Below are 22,817 nucleotides of genomic sequence, written 5' to 3' on the forward strand. Positions count from 1 at the left end.
CTGCACCCTGTCCTGCTCTTCTGCCAGAGTTCCTGACCTCATCCAATTCCCTGCCTTGGACCCAGCTTCAGCCTTGACAGACAGCCCCCATACCACACCCTCGACCTCAGACTGGACTCGGACCACGCTGCATGGTAACCCCCCGGGACCAGCACAATTGCAGGGGCTTGAACTAGATGGCCCTTGGGTTCCCTTCCAACTCGACAGTTCTATGATTCTAAGCATGGCCTGTTGCCCATTCATTATGGCCAGCCAGGGCATCTAGGTTCTCAGTAACCACCACCACCTTCATCTGTCCTTCTTGCCAGGCAGCAAAAGCTGGAAGATCTTCCAAGCCCTTGAATAGGCCTTCATGAAATGGCTAGTGGGCTTCAAGTTGTCAGGCCTGTCTTACGGACAGCGCTCTGCAACCCTGACCACTTAGCGGTGGCCTTTTCCAGCTCCTCTCCTTCTCTGCCTTCGACAGGGTGGCTTGAACTCTACACTAATTGCCGACCTGAGTCTTTTGCTCAGTGACGAGATAAAACAAACAGTCTACTCAGGCGCAGTCTTCTGCCTCCAGGCACACAGCGAGGCCCAGTTTGTGGCGCAATAGCAGCCGACCTGAAGCTTAGGTCACCAGCTACAATATCTCCAAGTAAAGAAGGAGAAGAAAAAGTCTGCCTGGCTTTCTGTGGAGCTGGAGGAAGGAATCATCCTTCACCCGAGCAGTAATCATTGCAAGCTGGCCTCTGGGCTGACCTTGGCTTGTTAGAAAATGAAATGTACGGGACAAAGCATCCTCGGGCTAATGGAGCCTTGAACTTTGGGTTGTGGATCTCAGAAGCAACAGAAGCAGCGCTGACGTTTGGCTAATGCCAAACATCTCCCAATTTATTTTGGAGGAAGGCGGTTGAATAGTGCAGCAAATACTGGCAACAGAAGTAGGCAACAGAAGTAGGGAAGGGTCTAAAGTGGCCCATACCACTTTAAACAGCCGTGGCTTCCTTCCAAAGAACTCTGGGAACTGTAGTTTGCTAAGAGTGCTGACAGCTCATGGTTGACCCCTATTCCCTACACAAATCTACAGCTTCCAGAGTTCCCTTTGAAGAGGGAGGGCAATAGAGATCTCCTCACAACTCTGGGAACCCTTAAGAAACAACCAATCCCAAGATACTTTACGGAAAGACATGGCTGTTTAAAGCAGGGGTCAGCAGACTTTTTCAGCAGGGGGCCAGTCTACTGTCCCTCAGACCTTGGGGGGGGGGGAGACTATATTTTGAAGGAAAAAAATATGAACAAATTCCTATGCCCCACAAATAACTCAAAGATGCATTTTAAATAAAAGGACACATTCTACTCATGTAAAAACACCAGACAGGCCCCACAAATAACCCAGAGATGCATTTTATAAAAAAGGGCACATTCTACTCATGTGAAAACACACTGATTCCCGGACCATCTGCGGGCCGGATTGAGAAGGCGATTGGGCCAGATCTGACCACAAGCCATAGTTTGCCTACCCATGGTTTAAAGTAATATATTGCAATATATCATGAATCATGACATGTGTTAGGGCTGAACGATATATCATCCAAAAACGGTTTGAAGCCCTTATTGTGATATCAGTTTCATATTTTTTTGACCTGGCCTGGCATATATGGCGAATCATTATGTGTGTGTGTGTGTGCGCGCACACAAAAATCATAATGAACAACCATGAAGCCAGCCAATGCCTCAACATAGCTCCATTCTTATTTTAGATATTGTGATATATCGGTATATCACGAAGTATAGCTGTTGATATATCACACAATGTTGAAAACCAGCCCTTTTCACCAACACCTAGGGGGCCACAGGCTCTTCAACCCTGCTATAAATGCAGTGGTGTTACACATTTATTTATCTCTACAGGAAACAAACAAAAAGAGAGAAATCCCTAAAGAGCTTTTTGCTTTTCTTTTTAGTCCTGACGACTGATTTCTGAAGTCCTTATTTTCCTCTTGCAAATTAAAAAGCAAGCAGAACATCTTACAAACAGACCCAATTCTGTCCAAAAGAAATAAAAGGAGATTATAAACTCCTTGGGCGAAAAGGGTGCGTTTTTTCACCCCGGATGAGGAATTTGCTGCCTTTGCCTCTGAGACTGCTTCTTCCCTGGAGAAAAGAAATAAACATCTTTTTTTAAAAGAGCAGTAAAATATAATTCACCCATGCATATGAAAATAAAGTCTGAAGCAAATTGATTCAAGTGGGTTTTATGCAGGTCTCTTCGCTATAAGTTAGACATCGTACCTTAAAGTCGCTGAGATCTATAAAAGAAGGAAAACCTACCAATGAGTAGAAAGTTCTGCAGGCTCTCCTTTGCCTTGAAAGAAGACGTTCAAAGGAAACAATTTGTACACTCCATTAGTTTGTAGTAAAGCTGGAGCCAGCAGAAGTAAAAGTAAAATAGGAATAATGAGACAATCACGCTTTGGTGGAAGTGATGCAGGAAGCCTACGGAACCTACTGGGTGTCAAAAAATAACTACCCACCTTCTACCTTCATAGCAGACCTTTCCCATCCTGAAAGCATCATCTGTCACAATGTTGGAGATGGAGCAGAGATTTCCTTAGCTCACACCCAAGATTCCCATATACCTTCCAATGTTATGCACCATTCTGGAGAGACAGTGGCCAGGCAAGTAGGGCATCAGCTGGTCTTAAATGTCCCCAAAGCATGTGACAGAACAGAAGAGGCTCTGGTCTCATTGAGGCCGCATTCATGCTGTGCATTTAAAAAAAATATCATGCCACTTTATAAACAGTCATGGCTTCCCCCCCAAAGAATTCTGGGAGGTCTGGTTTCTTAAGGGTGCTGAGAGCAATGAGAAGCTTCCTATTCCCCTCCCAGAACTACAATTCCCAGAGTTCCCTGGGGAGAGGGATTGACTGTCAAACTGCTCTGGACACAAGGTGTTAGAAAAGATTTCATTTAAACCACATCATAATTGGAATGTACCCTTGTTGTTGCTGTTTATTGTGTTGATTCATTGCTTTCTCCTCCCCCAAAAAGTCTCAAAGTTGTAAAATATCAACCAGCTCTCCAGCCTTTTATAAAACCAGGTACATAGAATTAACATAGAAATCTCTAAAGGAGCTCATCCAACCAAAGCAGGAATTAAATGGGGGGATCCTATCCCACCCCACAAAAGAGGACCACCGAATATGGATCACCAATCATAGTGCAATGCATTCTAAAAACCCCAAACCTGGGCAAACACAAATGCCTTTGCCTGGCGCCTAAAAACTGGCAGTATTGGTGCCAGATATGTTTCCCATATTATGATCTCTTTTGAACAGGATGATGATGGTGTTAATTTTCAAAACCGTGTTTTTCTCATCCTTCTGCAGGCTGTATGTGGACGGTCCCTTCGGAAGTCCTTTTGAGGAGTGTTTCCATTACGAGGTTAGCCTCTGTGTGGCTGGAGGAATCGGGGTGACTCCGTTTGCGTCGATCCTCAACACCCTGCTGTATGTAAGCCTCATTGCACTAAAGCCTTCCTCTATCCCACCTGCTGCAAGAGTTACTAGAATTTCCCCCCTAGATACGTCCCCTAACAACGGGGTTGTCTCTAGAATTTCAAAACTATGAGTTAGGGTTTTTTAAAACAAAACAAAACAGGGCTTTTCAGGAGGGGCAGTGCAGAAGGTGCAAAGGAGCCACAGGTGAGAGCTGAGTGCAAGGTGGGGACCAAAGGTGAACAAACTGCTACAGAAGGAATAATAATTATAATAATTTATTATTTAAACCCTGCCCATCTGTCTGGGTTTCCCCAGCCACTCTGGGCGGCTCCCAACAGAATATTAAAAATGCAATAAAGCAACAAACATTATTATTAATAATAATAATAACAATAACAACAGCAATAATAATAATAATAATATACCCTGGTTGGCTTCCAACAGAATATAAAAATACCTATTAAACAATACCTATTAAAATACCTATTAAACATTAAAAACTTCCCTAAATAGGGCTGCCTTCAGATGTCTTCTAAAAGTCAGGTAGTTGTTTATTTCCTTGACATCTGACGGGAGGGCGTTCCACAGGGTGGGTGCCACCACTGAGAAGGCCCTCTGTCTGGTTGCCTGTAACCTCACTTCTCGCAGCACGACATTTCCCTCAACATAGGTACTCCCTCTCCCCTAAGTCAAATCGAAGCCTGTAAACTTTTCCCTCCTGTGGTTTCCGGCATGTGGTATTCAGAAGCATTGATGCCATCAACTGTGAAGGGCAGAGAACAGCCATCAATAGTCCTCTCCCTCCATCAGTTTGTCCTCTTTTAAAGCCATCCAAGTTGATGGCCAATCGGTACCTCCCGAGTTTGAAGAGAGTGTGAAAGAGAGGGGGATGGAGGGAAGGGAAGAGAGGAGGAGAACATGGAATGGTCATGCACAACTGTTGTTGCATCTACTTTGGTTCTGCCACTCTCAAGAACCCAACTGCCTTGCGGTTTCTGGTCTGCCGTTCCTTGGCAGCGAACCTCATAATCAGTGGCTGCTTCCCATAACATTGCAATAGATAGCCTCTGTCTCCTGCATGCACAGGTGAGTCAGGAAAGGAAGTCCCATTCGAGATGCAGAGCTGTCCATATTAGTTCTGCCCATCCTCTGGTTGAACTGCAGCAACTCAAACTGTGTGCCATAAACACAATGCCTCTCAAAGCTGGTGCAGCTTTCTGAAATAGCAATTTCTTCCTTCCTCCCTGAAACGTGGCCTTTGCATAAAAGTGACGGCTGGGAACACTACAAGCTCAGAAGGCTTTACTTCGTATGGGTGTGCAGGGACATTGCGTCGTTCCGCTGGTTTGCTGATCTGCTTTGCGAGCTGCATAACAAGGTAAGAGGAATAAAAAATATTTCCCTGGACTTGGTTTTGAAGGAAACCTCAACCCTGTCTTTGAAAGAACGCTTTTTCTTGGGGTAGCCTGCTGAGTGTTGGGTATTGAATTTGGGTGACACTTGGCAATTAAGCATGTATTTTGAAAAGCTATGCAGACACTGGTGGTTTGCAGTGTGTGTGTGTACACAGCAACATGCATAACATGCTTAGTTCCTGTGTACACATACACACATGCACAGGGTGTGTGTTCATGCATGTGTGTATGCACACATACACACTTGGACAAAAAATTCAGTGGTACCTTGGTTTTTCGAACGAAATCCATTCTGGAAGACCATTCGACTTCCAAAACGTTCGAAAACTGAGGCGCAAAGGGCTGGCTGCAAAGGCAATGGAGAAAAGGGGGGGCGAGACTCTGTGTAAGCCGTTCAACTTCTGAGGCATGTTTGAAAATGGAAGCATTTACTTCCGGGTTTTTGGCGTTCGGCTTTCGAAATGTTTGGCTTCTGAGACATTTGAAAACTGAGCTACCACTGTACTGTCACTATCCTTATCATCATATTCATCATTATCATTTATGAGATTTCAATGAATCTTTGAATTTAAACTTAAACTGGGACGCGGGTGGCGCTGTGGGTTAAACCACTGAGCCTAGGACTTGCCGATCAGAAGGTCGGCGGTTCGAATCCCTGAGACGGGGTGAGCTCCCGTTGCTTGGTCCCAGCTCCTGCCAACCTAGCAGTTCAAAAGCACGTCAAAGTGCAAGTAGATAAATAGGTACCGCTCTGGTGGGAAGGTAAACGGCATTTCCGTGTGCTGCTCTGGTTCACCAGAAGCGGCTTAGTCATGCTGGCCACATGACCTGGAAGCTGTACGCCGGCTCCCTCGGCCAGTAAAGCGAGATGAGCGCCGCAACCCCAGAGTCGTCCGTGACTGGACCTAATGGTCAGGGGTCCCTTTACCTTTAATGTCCAAGGGCGTTTTGGCCCAGCTTAGCTGAATACCACCCAGTATGTGGCACAGAGACACGATGGGTTAAATATTTGTCTCTGTCTGGGATTTGGCAAGAGAATCTTTGTTTCTGCTTAAGAGGAAATGCGCAAGTTCACTTAATGTCTCCCCTCCGCACAAACACTTTACTCCTTTTTCTTCCTGTTTCAGCTCTGGCAAGAAAATCGACCAGACTTTGTAAACATTCAACTGTACCTCAGTCGAACAGATGGGATGCAGGTATGCCCAGCTGCAGAGGGGCCTTGGGGAGATAACTGGAAAGTAAGCTGGTCATAAAAGAGACTCTTGCCACAGGGCTAGAGCACTGTGGATAATCCGTTGCTACTGGGGAGACGAGATTTCCCAGCCCAACCCATCACTAACACCACATTTCGCTCTGTCCAAAAATGAATGGTCTGCTAATGGAAATCCTGCAACCGTTCCTCATCCGGCTTGGTTTCCAGACCCTTGATCATCTTGGTCGCCCTCCTCTGAACACCTTCCAGCTTGCTAGTATCCTCCTTAAATTGTGGTGCCAAGAACTGGACACAGTATTCCAGCTGTCGTCTGACCAAGGCAGAATAGAGTGGTACTTTTAATTCCCTTGATCTGGACACTAGAGCTCTGTTGATGCAGTCTAGAATAGCATTAGCTATGTTTGCTGCTGCATCACACTGTTGACTCATGTTAAGCCTGTGGCCCACTAAGACCCCTAGATCCTTTTCACATGCACTTCTGGCAAGCCAGGTGTCCCCCATCTTATAACTGTGCAACTGGTTCTTCCTGCCTGAGTGTCGAACCTTATATTTGTCCCTATTGAAATTCATAAAAGTGTTAGATTCTTATTCCATTATGGGGCCAGAGGGTGGGTCCCAGGGCAGGTTTCTGCAGTAGGCCCTGCCAGGGCACAGGGGCGCTGGTACCCTGTAGACTTCCCACAGCAATCCTTTCGCATGCACAGATGCACACTTGCAAATCCAGCCGTGCCAGTGCAGGCGCTTGCAATGGATCGAGCTGCCTACCAGGCTGCTCTTATATGCACAAGGCTGACGTGCAAAGTGGCCGGTGATTGATTTGCAGCCGTCATGCGAGGCGCACCAAAGGGGATGTCTTGTTTCTTGCAGAAAATAATTGGCGAGAAATACCAAGTGCTGAACCGCCGACTTTTGATTGGTCGGCCTCGCTGGAAACTCCTGTTTAATGAAATCGCCAAGTGCAACCGACAGTAAGTGAGATTCCTAACCCGGCTCCCGCAGTATCTCGGAGAAAGGGAATTGGGCAAGTTTAATAAACTGTATTTGTATGGAAATGACTTAATGCGCCCAAGCGCCTGATGGTTTGGCGTTATCAAATCTGTCGCATCTGAGAAATGGGGCCTTAACAAAAGGACTGTCAGTTTCCACAATCGGAACAGTTCGTCTTCCGGAGAACTGCTGAGGACGGTGGGAGCTTTATACATTTTCATAACATGCACAGAGATTTGGTGTCTTGCTCCATTCTTCCATATTGAAATGCCTTGTCTGGCAATATAGATTGGTTCTGCGCTGCCAGATGGTTTGTCCCAAATCATTTTAGGGTGCATTGCACTGGGAATATCCCCTGCACAAGGCTCCCATTGATTTCAGTAGGGCTTGCACCGGAGGACTGCTAAGCGATCTGGCCATATTTCCCCTGGCAAACAGTGCTGTCCTCTATTTTAACAGCTCAGGACTGCAACACATCAAGGACTGCCTCTCCCCACATAAAAGGTCAAAGGTAAAGGACCCCTGGATAGTTACGTCCAGTCAAAGGTGACTCTGGGGTTGCGGCGCTCATCTCGCTTTCAGGCCGAGGGAGCCGGCATTTGTCCACAGACAGCTTTCCGGGTCTTGTGGCCAGCATGACTAAACCGCTACTGGCACACGAAGGACCGTGATGAGTGCCAGAGCACACAATGCATTTACCTTCCCACCGCAGTGGTACCTATTTATCTACTTGCGCTGGCGTGCTTTCAAACTGCTAGGTTGGCAGGAGCTGGGACAGAGAAACAGGAGCTCACCCCGTCGCAGGGATTTGAACCACCGACCTTCTGATCAGCAAGCTCAAGAGTCTCAGCGGTTTAGACCACAGAGCCACCCACATCCCTTCTCCCCATATAAACCACCCCGGACTCTGCATTCATAATCTGAGGCCCTTCTTCACATGCCTCCTCCATGAGAGGTCCGGAGGGTGGCAACACAAGAACGGGCCTTCTCTGTGGTGGCACCCTGTTTGTGGAATGCTCTCCCCAGGTGAAGATCATCTGGCACCTTCCTTATATATTTTTAGGCACCAGGCAAAGAGATTCCTCTTCAACCAGGTCTTTGGCTGGTTAATATTCTACAGCCTTTTAAGTGTGTCTGTGTGAAGGGGGGATATTGTTTTGCTGTTTTGTTTTATAATTATTTACTTGTTTTTATCCTGTACTTTATTCTGTGAAGTGCCCTGAGATCTTAATGATGAAGGGTGGAATAATAATAATAATAATAATAATAATAATAATAATAATAATATACTGAAGAAAGAAAGAAAAAGTACTATTTTTCTTTTCAAGAAATACTTTTGCCTTAATGAAAATTCTGAGAATTCTGAAGATAGCCGCTGCTTCTAAACTGAGTTTTTACTGTAGAAAAGCCATTTTGATCACTCACTTTTACAGCGTATCTGCATGGTGCTGTGGTCAAAATGCCCTCCCTTCCGTCTTCTTACTGTTCAGCTTCCCTTCCTGCCCCTAAAACTTAGAAAATCCAACTTGTTTCAATACAATGGAACAGCGGCACAATTCTCTAAGGGCAAATGTTCCCTTGCACAGCTGTTCAGTAGGTTGTTTGGCCCTTTGTGACCTGTATAGCTTGTACTAGCACTTTCTCTGCAGCCCATCTCTGCTCTCTAGGAATCAACTGCTTTAACACTTTCCTTTCCAAATAACACGATCCCTGTCTTTCCCTCTCCTCCTTCCGGGTTGGGCAGGTGGGCAGTAAGGATTGAGATTGTAGCAAGGGACGGGTGCCATATTGAAAGCCTTGCACCCCACACCATGGTCTCAATGGAAATCATCCACCTTCAACATTTAGGGCTGTAGAAAAAGGGGCTGCTTACCTGTATGCAACAGAGTAGCATCCTGTGGACTAGAGCTCCCACATGACCTCACCGACGGCCATGCTGGCTGGGATGATGGGACTTTTTTTTAGTCCAGAATGTATGGCCTTTATTTTATTCTTTTATATAATATTTTATTAGGTTTTATCAGTAGAAATGTTTAGAAAAAACAAAAAACAAAAGCAAAACAGATACAAAATGCAAGAATACAAAAATACAAAATACAAAAATACAAACATTAAACACAAAAAAGAAGAAAGAAGAAAAAACACATATAAAAGAAAAACAAAATTTCCCTCTTTCTTAATCTCTCCACTTTAGTTAACTTATTTTCCTGACTTCCTCATGTCTCCCATTTTTGTATCCCTTTTAAATTTAGTTCAGCAAATTCATATTCTATTAGTTTATCTATTATTAATCCCCTCATACTTTTTGCCTTGTTGCTAGAGCCCCTTCAATTCATTTCAATGTCATCAACATTCAAAAATTTTACAATGTTTCTGCAAATAAATTTTAAATTTCCTCCAATCTTCTTCCACCGACTCTTCTCCCTGGTCTCGGATTCTGCCAGTCATTTCCGCCATCTCCATATAGTCTATTAGTTGCATCTGCCATTCTTCCAAGGTGGGTAGGTCTTGTGTCTTCCAATGCTTTGCGATGAGAATTCTTGCTGCTGCTGTAGCGTACATAAAGAAAATTCTATCCTTCTTTAACACCGATTGGCCAACAATGCCTAGGAGGAAGGCCTCTGGTTTCTTCGGGAAAGTATATTTAAATACCTTTTTCAGTTCATTATATATCATTTCCCAGAAAGCCTTAATCCTTGGGCACGTCCACCAAAGGTGAAAGAATGTACCTTCAATTTCTTTACATTTCTCACATTTGTTATTGGGCAAATGATATATTTTTGAGAGCTTGACTGGGGTCATGTACCACCTGTACATCATTTTCATAATATTCTTTCTTAGGGCATTACATGCCGCAAATTTAATCCCGGTGGTCCACAGAATGTATGGCCTTTAAAGCCCTAAACGGCCTTGGTCCTGTATACCTGAAGGAGCGTCTCCACCCCCATCGTTCAGCCTGGACACTGCGCTTTTGGTCAGGGCGCAGCCTGACTCCCTCCTCTGGCAACCTGTTCAGAACTTTGCTTAATTGGTTGCCATCAATTTGATTTAATTAATTTTTATAATGAAATATTTTTAGATTGTGTGATTATTTGACTGATTATTTGATTGTTGTCAGCCGCCCTGAGCCCGTCTTCGGCTGGGGAGGGCGGGATATAAATAAAATTTATTATTATTATTATTATTATTATTATTATTATTATTATTATTATCTAGTGCCGAGGGCCTTCTGGCGGTTCCCTCATTGCGAGAAGTGAGGTTACAGGGAACCAGACAGAGGGCCTTCTCAGTAGTGGCGTCCACCCTGTGGAACACCCTCCCTTCAGATGTGAAAGAAATAAGCAGCTATCCTATCTTTAAAAGAGATCTGAAGGCAGCCCTGTTTAGGGAAGTTTTTAATATTTAATGCTGTATTGTTTTTAGCACTCGATTGGTAGCCATCGAGAGTGGAAACTTAGCCAGATGAGTGGGGTATAAATGGTAAATTATTATTATTATTATTATTATTATTATTATTATTATTATTAAGGGCATCATGGCTGCCTCTGATGTTATTGGCACTCTAGAAGTCTGGAAGCAGAGTTGGTCTCCCACTTCCAGCTTAGAGCGGCAATGACAGAGGGCTGCTAAATTGTCTGTTCCTAGAAGCACACATAGACCCTGCATGGGAATATAAGAGCAGCCCTGGGGGGCCAGAGCAAAGACCAAGCTCAGACAGTGCTTTGTTGCAAACAATGGCAAAAAAAAGATGGTTCTGGGACGCCCACTGTTAATGCCTTTCTCTGCTGTTGACCTCATAGTAACTAGGGCTCAATTGCATCCTTCTTCTGAACTTGGAGTCAACTAAAAGCCACTTGACCCGTTCCCATCTCAGTGGATTTGCCCAATCCCCTTTAAAAGCCACCTAAGCTATTGGCCACCATCCCATCTTGTGGCAAGGAGTTCCACAGGTCCATTGTGCGATGTTTTAAGAGGTGATTTGGTTTGCCTGCCCTGAATCCGCTACCAATCAGTTTCACCAGACGATTTCATCTCCTCCTTGATGTACACCTCTTGTCTCTTTCGTCGGCGCAAAAATGTCACACTTTTAAGGATGTAGGGACCGCAGTTCAGGCACCTCTAAGAACCAGCTAGCTCATTGTACAACAGATCCCTGTCCACAGCTCCCTTGGGATAAATTCTTGCCACATTGCATCACAAGGAACGAAGAATCTCGCGACTCCGTCAGAACCAGCAAATGGAATGCGGTACGAACTTTCACAGCCTTTTCCTTCTGATGCCTTCATGATTTTAGCAGGGCTTTACATCTTCGTTCTTGATTTGAACAATGCTGAGCAAAAGTGTGCCATCTACTGGTGACAAGCTAGCAAGCACTTTTAACATTCAAGGTTCCGTATTTTTCGCTCTATAAGACGCACCAGACCACAAGACGCACCTAGTTTTTGGAGGAGGAAAACAAGGAAAAAAATATTCTGAATCTCAGAAGCCAGAACAGCAAGAGGGATTGCTGCACAGTGAAAGCAGCAATCCCTCTTGCTGTTCTGGCTTCTGTGGTAGCTGTGCAGCCTGCATTCACTCTATAGGACACACACACATTTCCCCTTACTTTTTAGGAGGGAAAAGGTGAGTCTTATAGAGCAAAAAATATGGTACCTCTGCAAACCGTGGGGTTCCCACGAGCCTGGAAAGACCTCTCTCTTGTGTGTCAGTAGCAACATTTGGGTTATCTAAGGAACAGCCCTTGGAGAATGAGTTGGCTTATTAGTATATTGGATGCATTGCAATCAGAATGTCCAAGGCACAGTTTAGCTTTTCAAGATAATAGGAGCATGGGCTGCTAGGAAGGAAAGGCCTTGCCTGACCATAGGGATGGACGGGTCTGTTAATCTCAGTTCCTCATTATTTCACTCTTAATTCAGTAATCTGCATTTCCTGCAGCAATTTGTGATTATTGCAATTTGTGATAGTTGTGCTTCGATTCACGTGTTGTTTCGGAAAACACAAAACTGATAGATTCTCCTTTAAATGCAGACTGAATCAGCTTCCTCCCCCATCCCTGGCTGCTAATCAGAGGAGACAATTTTGGATTAGATGAACCAAGAGTCTTGTTTAGTAGATAGCATCTAAGTTGATATGCTTGAACTTCATTGGTACGATGTTGTTATGGGGCAGCTATCATGACAGGAAGAATCTCAAAGCAACAATTGTTGTAGAGCCATAGTGTCTGCTTTGTGTGTAGAAGATCTTTCATTTAATCCCTGCCATCTGTAGATTAGGCTAGTAGTTATAACAGTCTGAAGGTGTGGAGAGCCATTGCCAGTCACTATGGAGCTAGGCCACACTCACATTTAAATCACTGTGGTACCACTTTAATCAGCCGCTACTTCCCTCAAAGCATTCTGGGAGCTGTAGCTTGTTCAGGACACAGAGAGTTGTTGTGAGTTTTGAGATTTCTATTCCACCTTAATGAGCAGACGTGTGGAACTGTTCCGTCACATGTCTGTTTACATTCCAGCACAGTTTGCTGGGAACTTCCATTGTGCTTTTCCTGTTCTCTCTGAAAAGACGAAGAGAGAGACATGTTTCTTTGTCCTGATTTATGATTGATAAATCTGTAGTTGTAGTATGCTTCCACAAGCCTCAGGCCTATTCTGTGTGCGCAGTGAGATCTGCTGATAGTGTGCCCTGGCTTTGAAGCCCGGGTCTCTGATTTACATCGGAGCAGAGGCCGATGGTCTTCTTAGCGGGATGGCTGGAAGGAGACGGCCCAGCTGGGGCTAGCCAGCTGGCCTCCCTGCCCTCTGCATGTCGACAGTGAGAACCCCATTTCCTTTGGAGAGCTACAATTCTCAGAGTTCCCTGGGAAGAGGGGATGATTGATAAACCCCTCTAGGGTCTCTCAGATGGCTGAATAATCTTGATATAGGACAACTCAGAACTTTGGCAAAGAACAAGAGCTATAAGGTGCTTCCAAACCTTTAAAAACAAAACAAAAGCCAACCACCTTTATTGAAGCATTCAGCAAAATATAACAACAGAAAGAAACACAAACTGTGATTCCAAAGCTCACTAATCAGTCTGTAACTTTGGGTAGAATTAATTTGCAAAATAGGATGTCGGTGAGTTTTTTGTTTTTGTTTAGTCTTCTTTGAAAAATTACATTAATGCCTGGGAAGTGATTAGAACATCTGGCATCATAAATATCTGGGTCATCACATATGAAGTGGCCCTGGCAATGTTGAAAGAATGGTTAATTGTGACTTTCCCACGGGAGATTATAGGTGGGAGACCCTTGGTGGGTCCTGTCAATCCGGGATCAGCTTCTTTGGGCACCAGACCAATTAAACTAATTACAGCCTCCCCTTGGGAGGCTGAAAGCCTCGTGCCTTACGAAGATGGACAGATGCCAGCGAATTTGTGCATCCTGCCACCGGCCCCATAGAGGTCTGTCTGGACAGGTTTGGTGAAGTGTGACAGCCACCTGCTCTCGTCTTAAAAACAAACCCTCTGAGCTATGATAAGAGATTTGGGGGCTGCGGTGGGATAACTCGGTGAAAACTTTGATTCAGTATGCTGTACCTGTGAGAAAGGTGGATTTCATGCTAGAGATTGTTAGGAAAGAAGAAAATAAAGTTGGGCCTATCACTTGGAATAGTGGGCACGGTCCTGATCACTGCACTGCAAAAGAGATGACAGGGAAGGGAAATGTGCAGAAAAGGGAATCAGATTTTTTATTAAATAAAATAAAATAAATAAATAAAATACAGTCGTACTTTGGATCTCAAATGTCTTGGCTCCGAAACAAATCAGCTCCCAAACAATCAAAACCTGGAAGTGAATGTTCCGGTTTTTGAACATTCTTTTAGAAGCCGAACATCCGATGGGGCTTCCACAGCTTCAAATTGGCTGCAGGAGTTTACTGCAGCCAAACAGAAGCCATGCTTTGGTTTCCGAATGTTTTGGAAGTCGAACGGACATCTGGAACGGATTCCGTTAGACTTCCAAGGTATGACTGTAAAAATAATAATAATGTATTTATACCTCTCCCACCATGTGCCCCATGCCTTCTTAAATCTCTGCTCTGGAGGGCTGGTTGGGGGGAACCCAAAACAGATTTAGGGGGCACACAGCAGGAGGAGGAGATGGGCAAGTTCCATTTCACTCATAATCATCATAATAATTTGTGCAAGTTGAAATCCTTGCTCTGATGGAAGGAGTTATCTAGCATACAAATGTATTGAGCTATCATGGATGAGTCGGGTGACCCTGTTTTTGATCTCCACAGGAAGACGGTTGGCGTTTTCTGCTGCGGACCCAGTGGAATCTCGAAAGCCCTCCACAAACTGAGCAACAGCAGCAACCCCTATGGGACGAAGTTTGAATACAACAAAGAGTCCTTCAGCTGAAAGCCCCCGGGGCTTAATAGGGACTGTTTGGAAGGCCTGAGTGCAATTGAAAAGACTTTGAAAGCGAGCGGCGGAATTAGCCTGACGTCGCATACCAAAGAGTAGCCAAAGTCTTTCGTCTGTGCATTTTTGTGTGTGTGTGTAATTTATAACTATTTAAAACTCTAGAAAGGCAAAGAAACAAAACAAAATACGCTCTAGCACAAAAGCCAAAATATCTTAGGAGTTGGCCGTTCATCTTTACAGAGGGCCTGAATTAGCTGAAGGAGATTAGAGACGCATAGGGTGGCTTATATGGCTGGCTTTAAGATCAATCTGTGCATTATTTAGAGTTTCTCCATCTCAGGGCAGCAAGCCCTAGAAAGGGGCACTAGATTGATCAGGCTGAGGGGGGCGGGAAATGTATTGGAAGCAAAATGCTGCTCTGCGCTGGCAAATAAATAAAGCGATTTTGAAACGGAAAGGCTTTGAGCAAAGTTCAGGATTAATAGCAGAGGGGAAAGGTTGTGCAAGGTCCATGGGAGACCCCCCCTCCTGCATATAGTTTGTAGGGAACAGATCACACCTCCTATATATGCAGACACTCACTCCAATACTCTGTTTATTCTGCGCTCCACGAGACTGAATACCTCTGTACACATTATGCTTTTCCACGTCTCCTGCAGTTTGAATGTTCACCTGTATCACAACAGATCCACTGATAAGGATCAATATCAATGGCTGAAACTGCCAAGGTGGGCACCTCGAGGGGAAGGAAGACCCTAGCAAAGGGATTTCCAGTGGGTCCCTATGCGAGGGTTTTCATACATAATGCAAATTAAATCGCAATTGCAAAAAATGCAACCTAACAGTTAACACAGGAGCACGGTCCCCTCACCCAAGTTCTGTCTCTTAAACTGGCCCTGGCAGGGTCTTCCCCAAGACCTTGTTTCCATTGTGCTGTTCCAGGAAAAGTAATTGCAAGCCCTTATAAAACACAGAAACGCCGTAAAGAGAGAGAAACTTAATGGTTTTGAGGAACGACACATATTATTTCAAATGCATATACAAAATAGTGTCACCCCCATCCTGTTTCAAAGTGTTCAGGGCCTGCAGAAAGGGGAAAGCAAGCACCGCCCCAACTGTGATGAGGTCATGGTAAAGGTAAAAAAGGTAAAAGACCCCTGGACGGTTAAGTCCAGTCAAAGGCGACTATGGGGTTGTGGTGCTCATCTCGCTTTCAGGCTGAGGGAGCCGGCATTTGTCCACAGACAGCTTTCCGAGTCATGTGGCCAGCATGACTAAACCGCTTCTGGCGCAACGGGACACTGTGATGAAAACCAGAGCGCACGGAAATGACGTTTACCTTCCCGCTGCAGTGGTACCTATTTAACTACTTGCACTGGTGTGCTTTCAAACTGCTAGGTTGGCAGAAGCTGGGACAGAGCAACAGGAGCTCTCTCCGTTGTGCGGATCTGAACTGCCAGCCTTCTGATCGGCAAGCCCAAGAGGCTCAGTGGTTTAGACCAGTGTTTCCCAAACGTTTTTGGGCAACGGCACACCTGTTTACCGGAAAAAAATCTCGCGGCACACCACCATTAAAGCCCCGCCCCGTGACGTCAGCGCGCAGCGTCACGCCAGGAGGGACGCACAAAAGTGAAAGTTTTTTCCCTCCCCCTTGCCGGGGTGGGAGGAGGCAGCAGAGCGAGGGCAGCTGAGGCGGCGGCGGCTGTTGTGCTGGTGGCGGCGATAGCGGGCGGAGGAGGAGCCGTCGCCGGGAGTTGCTGCTGCTGCTGTTGCTGCTGCTGCCCGGACATGCCGGCCTCCTCCTCCTCCGCTGTCTCGCAAGCAACCCACCCTCCCCCCGCTTCCCCAGACCGTCTCCCCCCCCCACCGCCGTGTCCCCTACCTGTGCTGCAGCCCCACTAGCCCCAGCGTGATCACATGGGGCACGCCCAGCTCCGTGGGCCACAGGCCGGAGGCGATGCACCCGAACACGCCGCACTCCTCCCGAATCCCCAGCTCCTCGAATTCCATGGTGCCCGAGCGAACACGTGTTGTTGTCAGCGCAGCTGCTTCTGTTATTGCCGCTGCTGCCTCCTGCCGCCGCCGCCGCCTGGGTTTGAGGGGGGGGCGGAGGAGGAGGAGAAGGAGGCGGCGGCCTCAGAGGCGCGAGTTCCTCTCCGCGCCCACCCCTTGCGCCCGCCTCATTTACATGCATACATTACGAAGGGGCGAAATTCCCCGCCTCGGGGCTGCTCCGCGTGGTGGAGTTGGTTTCCCCACCCCAGAGGAGCAGAGCAAGAGAGGTCGCCTTCGGGGCGGGGGGGGGCTACTTTGTATCTGCCTTTGGACACAAGTTAGCTCCCGCTCGCTCTTTCTCTCTCCCCACAAGTTAACTTTGTTTCCCTCTCTCTTTCTCTCCGCGCACGCGCGCTTCTGAGAGCGAGTTTTGCCCAGTGGCTCCGAGAGTGTAAACGGCTGGCTGAAGTGCTGAGGAGACCGCGAAGGGCGGAGGGAGCTGGGCTTTGCGCGCGACGGAAGGGGTTATTCCCCCCCCTTATGGAAACGGGGTTTGAGGGAATAAGGGGTAGGGAGGAGACTTCGGTTTTTGCGCGACTGAGCAGGGGAAGGGGGCGTCGGCGGGCGCTCGCCTCAGATTGGAGAAACGCTACCAAAGGGTTGTGAGCGGGGGGGGGTGTGTTAAAAACATCCCTCCCTCCGTGGGTGGAGGAAAGGGGGCTGGGAGGCAGGATGTGGCCCCGGCGGAGAGCTTTAGGTGGCCCAACCCCTTCCCTTTCCCAATGAGGTGGAAGCATTGGCGGGTTTCTGCAACCGCGCCCCGCCCCCTTCCGCCGTCCGTGCCCCCCCTCCCTTCGTACGCAGCCCCAAAAGTGCCTCCGGACTCCGAACGCGCTTCTTTTTCGGGTCGCTTCCCTCTCGCGCGCTGCTCACTTGGTTTTGTTCTCTCCTAGGCGCCCGACTCGCCCGCCTCCCTCCCACGGCACACCAGCCGGTGTCTCACGGCACACTAGTGTGCCGCGGAACACCGGTTGGGAAACACTGGTTTAGACCACAGCGCCACCCGCATCCCCCCGATGAGGTCATATAAGCTGTTTGCCCATAAGGGTTGCTTTCCTACTGAACATGTGCAGCATTATTAAAGTTAGCCAGTTGGATGCAGTGGTTTGAATATTATTTTTTTTTATAAAATTTTTATTGGGTTTTCACGTTTTAATAGACATACAAACATAAAAAGACACAATAAAACACGTATAATTTCATAAACTTACTTTCATTCCCTTCTTTCCTTGACTTCCCCACACCCCCCTTTCCACCTTCCAATTTCCTTAATTGTCTCAGCAAATTATTTTCTCCCGTCTCTTAAATGTTATTCTTGTCTTTTCTTAAAGTTTATTACTTTTTCTTGGCCCAATTTTGCTTATCAAGCTTTATACATTAAGTACTTTCTCTAGAGTCGGCCTAAATTCTCTCCCACAAATTCCCTCCTTAAAATGTTAAACCAAAAATCATATAATCCCTTTCTAAATCTCAGATTTTCACTACTCTACTCTCCCCTCCCCCCTTCCCCGGTTTCCGTCCCTTCCCAAACCAATGTCCTTAAAGAAAAGAAACCATTTTAGCCCGGATTTCTCACATCCGAGGCCCTTAAGCCCCAGTTAGTCTCTCTCCACCAGTTTTGTTGGCAGTCCATTTTGTTGACCTTCTCTTCTCGAGGGGGTTCTGCCATCCACCCCTCGTCTTTCCCTCTTTCCAAGTCAACCAGGAGCAATTTCTGGCCAGGATCAATCAGTCTCCCATACTCCAACCTAAAGAAGAAGTCCCGATCATAAATGTCTGTTTTTTTATAATCCAATATTCGAGTTATTCCAGGGGCTTCTTCCTTTATCTTTCTCTCCTTCTGCAGATTTGTAATCCACTGGTCATCTTCTTTACTTCCCTTGTTTCCAAAGGTTACAGGCTCTTGGTTGGTTTTTTCCACTTGCATTTCCTCTCCTCTCTCTTCTTCTTTTTCCCCCAGCTCCAAGATTATCTTTTCTTCTGCAGCTGCAGAGTTTTTTTCCATCCACTTTGTGTCATCGACAGAGTTGTTTAGTTCAAGATTGAAGGTCATTAATTGTTCAGTCATAAGAGTACTGTGCTCTTGTAGAGTTCCCACAAGACAAAACATTCTTTTTATCTCCGCCCATACTTTCCCTTCTGCAGCCATTGCAATGTCTTTAGTTCCCTCCAGGGGGATTTCCATCAATTCCTTTCCAACAGTCCGTTACTTTGTTGTTCACAGTCACCTTGTTTCCAATCAGTTCACTTTTAATGTAGCACTTTTAATCCAAAAAGATATTATTAACACAGTTCCAATCTTTAATCTCCCGTTTGACAGCTCTTTTGACAGCTGTCAAACTCCTTGTTCTTTTCCTCGGGCTCACACACAGGGCACTTCCCGGGTCTAGGGGGGGGGGGGTCAACCCAAAAAGAAGACCTCTGAAATTCCTCTCTTTTCCTCTCCAGCGCAAATACTTCTTAGTCCAATTTATGAAAGTTATCTATTTAAACACCAGCGTCTTTTCCGACCTAGTGATCTCTCTTTGCTTTAGGTCCTTTAGTGGGGGGGGGAGTGTGGACTTCCTTTTTAACACGTCCCCCCGATCGTACTTAAATTCAAGAATAAAATCTTTTAGTGCCGAAGTTTCCTTCTACTCACGGGTTACATTTTCCAGTCCAATTTCAGGAAGAAAGATAGCGCTCTTCGGTCCTGGCTCGCGGCTTCGCTCCGCCGAGGTGACGATGGACTCTCAGCACCACGCCGCTCCCCAGTCCACTCCGCAGCCTTTAAAAAGGCTCTTCGCGGGTCGGGGAGGGCGCTTAAGGTGCCCACCGAGTCACGAAGTCCGCAGGCTTCCGCGCCTGCGGTTTTTAAGGGTCCCCGTGTCGCCGGCACGGCAAGACCCGTCCTCGTCGGAGCCGATTCCCTCCGGAGCTCGGAGAGAATCCGCCATTACCCGTTCGCGCTATCCCGGAAGTCCTGCAGTGGTTTGAATATCAGAGAAGGACCTGGGAGACCACTTGGCCATGCAGCTCCCTGGGTGACCCTGGGCCTGTCGATGATTCTCAAGCTAACTTGCTTCACAGTGTTGTTGTGGGGATTCAACGAAAGAGAGGAGAGCTATGTACCCCACTTTGAGCTCCTTGGAGATAAAAGTAGGATTTAAGTTCAATAAATGAATGAATACGCTACATGGGGCACCCGGGAAGGCTGAAGTGATGAGATGATATATAAGAGAGAATAAAGGATGTTGACAAACACCCCTTGGCCATTTCAAAAGTAAGGTAAGCAAATAATAATAATAATAATAATAATAATAATAATAATAATAATAATAATAATAATGTGTCCCCACCTTATGATAATTTCAGGGGGGATCTCTCTGACAATTTTTGCATGCATTTTTTAACACATTGATAAATGCAAGCGTCATTGCACAGAACGGCTTGTTCTGTGCACGCAATGACATTTAAAGCTTTGTAGATTCCACCAATATTGGGGGAAATGTAATTACATTCCAGTGTTCCTGTTGCAAAAAACAACTTCCCACCTCTAGTTCTTAAATCTACACCTTTTGCCTGGTGATTTGTATTATTCCTGCTGGGTGGAGAAGCCCTGGAGTTGCAGGTAAATTGTGTCATAACACATTTATCAAATGACAGAAGAAGCCACAGAAGAATTCAGGAAGTTGGGAAGGTATGGGAGGATGTTAATATTGATCAATATACTGCTGAACGGGAAGAGAGGCTTCCTGATTTATCATCTGTGCTTGTGTAAGAAATGCAAGAGGGGGAGGATGTGATTTTTAACAGAGCAACCAGTGCTTTGAACAGACACCTACCACGAGTTGTCTGACCTCACTTTGGTTCTTCGAAGAGTTCTGCATCCCTGACTTTCCAAGAGAGGTATTTCTTCACACTGTATGGCATCCGCAGCCACGATATATACTGATGCAAATCAATGTGGATGGCTAAAACCTAGCTCAATTGGTTAGAGAGTGGTGTTGATAACTCCAAGGTTGCAGGTTCGATCACCATATTAGACAGCTTCATATTCCTGCATTGCAGGGGTTTGCACTAGAATGATCCCCAGGGTCTTTTCCAACTCTAATTCTATAAATGGAGGTTGGAGGATAAGGTTCTCAGTTGCTGCTCACCCAGATGGCTATGTAGTACCTCCACTGTCAGAGACAGTATACCTTACTATATCAGTTGCTGGAAATTATGGGAAGAGGACTGTTGCATCTGGTTGGGCACTGGGAGAATCAATGACTTCCCTTCTTCTCTTTCCGTGGTTCATTTTGCATAACATAAATCCCTGCTTATTTTATATAAACTAAACTATTCAGTAATTCCATTGTTACTTCCATCAAACTTATTTACACTGTTGAATTTATCTTAATGCTGCCAGCATTTCCAAGTGTACACAGTTATCCCCCCATATATTCAATAAACATTTTCCAATCTTCTTTAAACGAATGTTCTTCCTGTTCTCTTATTCTATAAGTTAGATCCGCAAGCTGTGCATATTCCAGTAGTTTAAGTTGCCATTCTTCTTTGGTTGGGACCTCACTTGTTTTCCACTTTGGGGCTAACTAAACACGGCCCTAAAGGATGCGGGTGGCTCTGTGGGTTAAACCACAGAGCCTAGGACTTGCCGATCAGAAGGTTGGCAGTTCGAATCCCCGCAACGGGATGAGCTCCCATTGTTCAGTCCCAGCTCCTGCCAACCTAGTAGTTCGAAAGCATGTCAAGGGCAAGTAGATAAATAGGTACCGCTCCGGCGGGAAGGTAAACAGCGTTTCCATGCACTGCTCTGGTTCGCCAGAAGCGGCTTAGTCATGCTGGCCACATGACCCGGAAGCTGTACGCCAGCTCCCTCGGCCAATAAAGCGAAATGAGCGCCGCAATCCCAGAGTCGGTCACGACTGCACCTAAGGGTCAGGGGTCCCTTTACCTAAACAGACTCATCTTATGAACTTATGCTCATTGATCCCATCTCCTGGACCAACCTTACCTGTGGGAGGTCCAAGACCAAGGACTGGACCAATACTGAGGATGGGAAGAACTCCATTCTGGAGAGCCAGTGAAAAGCCCATAAGCAGCGCCTGAGCACAACAGAACTTTGCCCTCCTGTCGTTCCCAAAAAATGGCATTCAGAAGCACACTGCCTCTGACAGAGGAGGTAAAACACAACCACCAGGGTTAGCAGCTACTGATAAGTCTTCACATGCACATCTCATCACATTCAACAGGGACTGAATGAGCATCATGACGTGCCTCTGTGTTGCATCGACTGGTGCACACTTTGCTGGGCTGGGTGTGAGGTGAATATCTATCTGGGAAAGAACATGACTGATGCCAACACGCTGTGCCTGCCTGCATTAAGCATCTGCATTTGGCTTTTGAATGTCACTGCCTTCTTAACTCCTTTGTCGCCAGTTATGTAAAGCAGTTCTCTGAGTGTAAACGGACCTGACGGTTTGATAAATAAATATTGGGCTATTTGTTTGCTGACCCCAGGTAAGGACAAGTTGGAAGGCGAGAAGTGGAGTTACATAAATGTCTGGTGTACGTTGGAGCACAAGGAGGAGAATGAGAGGCAGAGAGAGAGAGAGAGAGAGAGAGAGAGAGAGAGAGAGAGAGAGAGAGAGGGGAGCAGGCTGGCAGGCTGCTGCTGCATTGCTTCAGTCGCACGGGCCACGCATTAAAATTCTGTCATTGCAAGGTCATTGCGCCAGTCTTCTGATCCTCGTCTGCCCTCCTCCCTTTGGGCACAGAACTTGGGCATGAAAATGAGAAGGCAAGCCTGCCTCTGCCGACAAATGGAGCGATGCATCTTCAATCTGTCGCAGGGCATCGCTGGCCCCAGATGTCCCTTTGGGGAAGATTGCATCATGATAATTCTGCTGTCCAATTTGTCATTCTCACCCACCCACCCCGTTGCAAGGAAGAGGGTTGTTTGAACTCTGAGCGATGCAGCCTTGATCTGGAGAGGGTGAATACCCCAGTCCTGGCATTAATAATCCCTCTTCCGGTGAGAATGTCCTGGTGTGCACTCACAATGAACACTGTGTGTGTGATTAGGGATGCTGTGCAGTGCTCTCCCGAAACTCCTGGGAAGAAGCCACTAGAGACAGAAGAAAATAGACGCAATGGGGAGAAGCACAGAAGCCCTGGGATGATCTTATGGGATTATTGCTGTGGGTTAAACCACAGAGCCTAGGACTTGCTGATTAGAAGGTCAGCAGTTCGAATCCCCATGACG

At 46.3% G+C, this 22,817-nt stretch overlaps 1 protein-coding gene across 4 annotated transcripts in view; it reads left to right on the forward strand.

Moving 5' to 3' along the window:
• NOX4 (NADPH oxidase 4) overlaps window positions 1-14,969 on the forward strand; it is a 94,964-nt gene extending 79,995 nt beyond the window's left edge. For all 4 annotated transcript variants that reach the window (XM_081197388.1, XM_081197385.1, XM_081197386.1 and 1 more), the window contains 5 exons: window positions 3,375-3,494; window positions 4,755-4,863; window positions 6,028-6,096; window positions 6,981-7,081; window positions 14,386-14,969. In XM_081197388.1, the coding sequence (XP_081053514.1) occupies window positions 3,375-3,494; window positions 4,755-4,863; window positions 6,028-6,096; window positions 6,981-7,081; window positions 14,386-14,506 (520 nt within the window). In that variant the 3' untranslated portion in view covers window positions 14,507-14,969. The remainder of the gene's footprint in view (window positions 1-3,374; window positions 3,495-4,754; window positions 4,864-6,027; window positions 6,097-6,980; window positions 7,082-14,385) is intronic.
• Window positions 14,970-22,817: the final 7,848 nt, after the last annotated feature.

The sequence above is a fragment of the Podarcis bocagei genome, assembly GCF_964188305.1.
Source record: "Podarcis bocagei genome assembly, chromosome: 6".
In the NCBI taxonomy this organism is placed as follows: Eukaryota; Metazoa; Chordata; class Lepidosauria; order Squamata; family Lacertidae; genus Podarcis; species Podarcis bocagei.